Below are 6,603 nucleotides of genomic sequence, written 5' to 3'. Positions count from 1 at the left end.
GTTGAGAGTGACAAAACAGAAATGTGAGGAGGAAGAAGAGGAATGAGTGTTAAGAAATGATGATAAAAGTGGAATGTAGAGCCGAGATACGAAGAGGCTAAAGCAAGGAGAGCATGAAGGCTGAGGAGATGATGAGGAGTGAGGGACAGTGAGTAACAAGGAAGCCGATGAAGGAACGTGACCCGGACACCAAATTAATAATGTTTGTCAAGTAGAAGGAAACAGAGAAAGAAGATGTGGCAACGTGCACGACCTGAAGCATTCGTATCTTTAGTATCTTTAGTACCTTTCCTTCCTCATCCCGTGCCTGCCTGCTCTCCTCCACTAATCCACACTGCGTCACCCTCCACCCTGCACTGCTTATTTCCTCATGTCCCACGCTCACTCTCCACTGCACACTACATCCACTGACTCGTCCACCAACCCTTCTCCTCATCCCATAGTCCATCCTGCGGCCTTGACTCACTGGTTGCTTGTTTCCTGTCCATCACTATCCCCTTCACTTCGTGCTTTGCGTTGTTCAACCTTCATTTTCTCCTGGGAGCTGTCCTCTCTCACCCCTTCCTTTGCCTTGCCTTCTTTAGAGTGGTGTCTTGTGTTTTACCATGAAACTGCTTTCGTGCTTTTTTTTTCGATCATATTTCATCGTATCTTTAGTATTTTTGTTTCCCCGTAGTTTTGCCGCGTGGCGCCGTTTTATCCCGTTGTTGTGGCGTTTAGAATGAAGCAATTAATATCACTTCTTGTCTAACGCCCCCTGCTGCCCATCAGTAAGAGGAATGGCAGGTGTGAGACTTCCTGCACCGTCCACACTGTCACGAGTTTCACAGAGTTTCACAGAGTTGATCTGTAACGCCTTGTCATGTCATAAGGACTGTTTTCAAAAGACAAAGAAATTACTTTTCTATCTGAAGAGTATTTTTTCGAATAATGAAACAAAATATTTGTTGAACCTCCCCTAAAAACTTGAAAACCCTCACAACTTGTACTAGAGGCTGCTACAGGCGGTCGAGGAGAGACACCAAGACGCTTGCAAATATCCATATCCCAGTGAAGCCGCGTGGTGTGTTCCTCTGTGTCTGCGACAGTTATGCACTTGTTGTCTCCTTGCATTAGTGAAAGGAATGTTCTCATACGCAAGTGCACCTCTCGTGTGTGTGTGTGTGTGTGTGTGTGTGTGTGTGTGAGTGTGTGACCGCTAGACTTCGTGTACAGGGAAACCACTTCTCCACTCATCATCTCTCAATGTATCGTGGTCACTTTACACTCATTTTTCTATTCTCTGCTTGTGTACTTTGTTTTATTCAATCCTTGTGTTTTGGTGTATTTTCTCTTCTCTTGTCAGTGTTTACTTAGGTTTAACAGGAAGGTGTGTGTGTGTGTGTGTGTGTGTGTGTGTGTGTGTGTGTGTGTGTGTGTGTGTGTGTGTGTGTGTGTGTGTGTGTGTGTGTGTGTGTGTGTGCTGGGTTTGACTTTACGAATTTACGAAACTGTTTAAGGCTCATAAATCTCATAATAAAAGTGTCTGTGATTAATATTCACCTCAGTGAAGCTCCCTACATTCATCTATTTAAAGACCCCTTGATAAAACTGCTCTATAACTTCATGAAAATACGCGATTATGTGCTGAAAGATGATTGAGTAAATGAAGACAAAGCTAGTATAGTTACCCCGAGTAAAGCTGCGAATCGTTTTCTGTGGTGAGCGGTCGGGGACGAAAGAGAGTGAAAACGGGCGTTTCTCTCCTCTAGACCAGGGGTGTCAAACACGCGGCCCGCGGGCCGCATGCGGCCCGCCACACTACTATGTGCGGCCCGCGGCACGTCTCATATTTCAGTCTTACAGTTGGTCTTTTTACAGGAATGATTAAGCCAGCCAGCCCTTTGCATTTTAAAGTCATTATATAAAGATATAAAGATACTATTATATTTTTTGGGCGGTGATGTTCCTCTGTGGTATAGTAACTCCCAACCTCGTCAAGTGTGTGTGTGTGTGTGTGTGTGTGTGTGTGTGTGTGTGTGTGTGTCCGGCTCGCCGCCACCCGCCAACATTCTCTCTCTCTCTCTCTCTCTCTCTCTCTCTCTCTCTCTCTCTCTCTCTCTCTCTCTCTGTGTGTGTGTGTGTGTGTGTTATTGTTAAAAGTATTTTTCTTAATTAAAGTAAGTGATTGCAAACACAATGTCACCAGCAGGAACTTTACCATCTGCTTCAAGTTTTCTATCGTGTTTTGTAGTGAATGAATTATTCTCATATATTTTTACGTAGATCATGTGACCATTTCGTCTCGTCGACTGCGTTCCAAAGCCAGTGACTATAGGTGACGAGAATACACGTAGTCGTACGGGCCCTGCTCCGTAATATACATGTATTAGACGTGACCATAACTCGTCATTCCTCCGTCTCACCGAGAATCGGCCTTTGACTTCAGTCCTGCTTTGTCCTTCGAGAGCGTCACAGCGTCAGATTTTGGTGTGACTCTTACTGCATATCATCTCATCATGATTTCCAAGAAGCGAACAGTTACTGAAGAACATCGTGTGATGCAGGAAAAGTGGAAAATATCTTACTTTTTTGCTGAAATGAATGGAAAACCAACTTGTTTGATTTGCAACCAAATTATAGCGGTGTCAAAAGAATATAACATTCGGCGACATTACACAAGCACTCATGCTTCAAAGTATGATGTGTATAGTGGAAAACTTCGTGAAGAAAAAGTAAAGACGCTAGAACAGTCTCTCAAAAGGCAGCAGTCAGTGTATCAGCGTGTTCATGAAGCCAGTGACACTGCAGTACGGGCAAGTTATAGGATTGCACGGGAAATAGCTGTGTCATCGAAACCATTTTCAGAAGGGGACTTTATAAAGAAATGCATGATGATGGCCGCAGAAGATATTTGCCCTGAAAAACGTAGATCATTTGCAAACATAAGCCTTTCAAGAAATACAGTTGCAGAAAGAGTAAATGAACTGTCAGAAAATCTTAATAGTCAGCTCAAAGAAAAAGTTGCTAAATTTGTAGCATTTTCTGTAGCAATCGATGAAAGTACAGACATTACTGACATAGCTCAACTAGCAGTGTTCATACGTGGTGTTGATGAAAATATGCAGGTAACTGAAGAATTTGTGGAATTAGTACCAATGAAAGGAACAACAACAGGGGATGATATATTTGTGAGTTTGACTGGTGCACTTGATAGGATAGGTGTTGACTGGAAGAAAACTGTGAGTCTGACAACAGATGGAGCATCTCAAATGGTTGGTAGAAAGGCTGGCGTGACAGCAAAGTTAAAGGAAAAACTACTCACCCTGAATTCAGACCATCAAATTCACAGTGTTCATTGCATAATTCACAGGGAAGTGCTTTGCAGTAAAATATTAAAGATGGATCACGTTATGGATGTTGTTGTCAAGGCAGTAAACTTTATACGAGCGCGAGGTCTGAACCACAGACAGTTCAACTGCCTATTGGAGGAAACTCACTCTCACGGTCTGCCTTATCACACTGATGTTCGTTGGTTAAGCCGGGGAATTGTGCTGAAGCGCTATTATGAATTAAGAAGTGAAATACAGAGTTTCTTGCATAACAAAGGAAGAAATGTCCAGGAACTGAAAGACTATGATTGGCTTCAAGATTTAGCCTTCATGGTAGATATGACAGAACACTTGAATTTGCTCAATACAAGACTGCAAGGTCGCAATAAATTGGTGACAGACATGCATGAGTCCATTCGTGCTTTTGAGGTGAAGCTCAAACTTTTTGAACGTCAACTAGCAGCGAATAATGCTGCACACTTTCCTACACTGAAATCATTGCAAAGCATACCTGAGTTTCGTGGAATTATCAGCAGAGAAAAGTACTGCAACATGATTTCCAAGTTACTGAACGAATTTGGAGAAAGATTTGCAGACTTAAAGAACCTTGAGAGTGATTTCTCGATCTTTCGAAATCCTTTCGCTGCAAATCCTGATGAGACACCAGAGGATATTCAGTTAGAACTAATTGATCTTCAGTGCGATTCTGCGTTGAAGGAAAAGTTCTCAAGTGTTGATATTGGTACATTCTATCAATATGTTGGGCCAAGATATCCTCGAATCAAATGTTTGGCATCAAAGATTATGTCAATGTTCGGCAGTACCTATGTCTGTGAGCAACTCTTCTCACTGATGAACTTGAACAAGTCTGGACTCAGGTCTCGGCTCACTAATGAACACCTCAACTCAACACTGAAAGTAGCCATTGCTCAGTCTCTGGCGCCAAACATAGACGAACTTGTACAGACCAAGAGGTGCCAAGTTTCTGGGAGCAGCACGACCAGGAATTAAGGTAAATGATGCTTCCTTTTCTTTACTGGTTTATCTTTTGGTTACGTGTGTGCAAACGCGAGTGAAGGTAGAATATATTATTATTATTATTATTATTATTATTATTATTATTATAATATTACCTATTATTATTATTATTATTATTATTATTATTATTATTATTATTATTATTATTATTATTATATAATTACCTATTATTATTATTATTATTATTATTGTTATTATTATTATTATTATTATTATTATTATTATTATTATTATTATTATTATTATTATTAATATTATTATGGTCATACGTGATTATCTGGCCCGCACATTGAATGTGAAGGTGAAATCTGGCCCCTTGGGATAAATGAGTTTGACACCCCTGCTCTAGACGGACGAGCAGTCACCGGCAACTCAGTTATTCCATGTGTACAGGGAAGTTTTGGGCCTCACTAACTACATGAAAAGAACAAGAATATTCAAGTATCTATGTTCTCTCTCTCTCTCTCTCTCTCTCTCTCTCTCTCTCTCTCTCTCTCTCTCTCTCTCTCTCTCTCTCTCCACTATCCCATCATCTTTCTCTCTTTTTCATTTTTTTTTTGTCCGTTTTCTTTATACGAGCAGTCATTGGGTGTTGTTTTTCACACTGGTGTCATGCTGCTTAATTTTGCGGTTATTGTCACACCTTATTAACTTAGTCATCGCTCGTGTCACCTCCATTTTCTTTATTCCTTCTATCTCATTATCACGCTCTTGTTTCATTCTTTTCCTTCTTTCCTTTCCATCTCTCTCCTTTTTTCCTCCTTGTCACTCTCGGTCTCAGCTTTCTCCCATCTCTCTCTCTCTCTCTTTCTCTCTCTCTCTCTCTCTCTCTCTCTCTCATCTCTCTCTCTCTCTCTCTCTCTCTCTCTCTCTCTGTTATCTACCTTACAATTCTCACCTCTTTCCCTTCACTATTGCCTCTCCTCCCATTCTTCTCTCCTTGCCCCTCTTCCTGCACCTCTCAGTTCTCTTTCGCCTCCATATTCGTGGTGGGCAGCCCGGCGCTAACAGCCACAGACAGGCTACCATCCATGTCCCTTCTCTAGCATCATGAGCTGTGGCGGCGGCTCCAGCAGTCTTCCCAAGCACTCCTCACGCTGGCGGGAACTACTGGCCGGAATGGTGAGGGCCCCGCAGCGCCACAGGTGTATTAAGACTCGGGAGTGCGAGCTTTCTTGTACCCTGATGTGTTGGGTTGCAGCGTTTGTAGGTACACGTTCCTCTGTTTTGTTTTATGAGCTATCATGACTGTTGTTACTGTTACTGTGACTGAAGCCAAGCAAGGGACGAGAGTTAGGAAGCTTGGAGAGGCTGGAGTGTCAAGAACTGTGGTGTTTTCACTTGGGTTTTCTTTTCTTTCCATCTGGCTGTGACAGCTTCCGTTGGAGACTTGTGCCTTCTCCCCACACGAGTGGCACCAAGCAAGGGACAAGGAAAAGAAGGGAAAAGATATGTAATGGGAAGAAGAAAATATTTATATGGTAAATGCTACTACGGTCAATGATTTTTCTTTTAAATGATTGCAAACTTTTATTACTTGGCAGTGAACGCTAAAACATCAAAATTTGTGTAGTAACAGTTTAAGTTTAATAGCAATATACAAGGAAATGTAGTTAACATGCACCAACGGTAGGCTGACGTTACTTGTGTGTCAAAGGTGAAGAAATCTCTGGATCTGAGATAACCTGACAGCGAGTGAAGGGTGAGGGACCATTAATCTGGCAGTGTACAGGGACGCCGCCTCAGCGACGCCTCAGAGCCAACACGCAATGGAAGAGCAACATTTCCTGCAATGAAGCGTTTGTGTTCTTGCACCTTTTTCACACAAAAACTTGTACCAGTGATACTATCGCCGCTCCAGTCATCACACCATCACAGCCACAACAGTTACAAGTTCACCTGTCCATATGCACCACATTTATTGCCACAACTAATGCCATGTTCACTACCACACACACTACCACTGCTAAAACCACCTGCAGCACCACCTCTACCACCACCACCACCACCACCACCAACAAGCACATCTGATACCGGATTTCAAAGCAGACATACCTCCACATAAAGGTGATTTTAAATACTACAAGACAACTACCACGCTACTGTTGAAGAATCCGTTTTTCGTGATGGCGTCAATCAGAGATGGTAGTGGGCATCCTGAGTCAGACAGAATTCGGTTGGCATTTCTACTTTTACGTTTGTTTCAAGGACAGGACATTACCTGCGCCCCTCGCGTGTGACTGACGGTCCCCCA

The 6,603-nt window shown here is 42.5% G+C and overlaps 1 protein-coding gene across 1 annotated transcript; it reads left to right on the top strand.

Annotated features, from left to right (window-relative positions):
* Window positions 1-3,380: 3,380 nt before the first annotated feature.
* Window positions 3,381-4,322, top strand: LOC135089420 (general transcription factor II-I repeat domain-containing protein 2A-like). The gene has a single exon (XM_063984962.1). It carries the CDS (start codon window positions 3,381-3,383, stop codon window positions 4,320-4,322), a length of 942 nt encoding a protein of 313 aa, XP_063841032.1.
* The last annotated feature ends 2,281 nt before the right edge of the window (window positions 4,323-6,603 follow it).

Source organism: Scylla paramamosain, chromosome 33 (assembly GCF_035594125.1).
Source record: "Scylla paramamosain isolate STU-SP2022 chromosome 33, ASM3559412v1, whole genome shotgun sequence".
Classification (NCBI taxonomy): domain Eukaryota; kingdom Metazoa; phylum Arthropoda; class Malacostraca; order Decapoda; family Portunidae; genus Scylla; species Scylla paramamosain.
The sequence above is the reverse complement of the archived record's forward strand: the minus strand, read 5'-3'. Positions and strand labels throughout refer to the sequence as shown.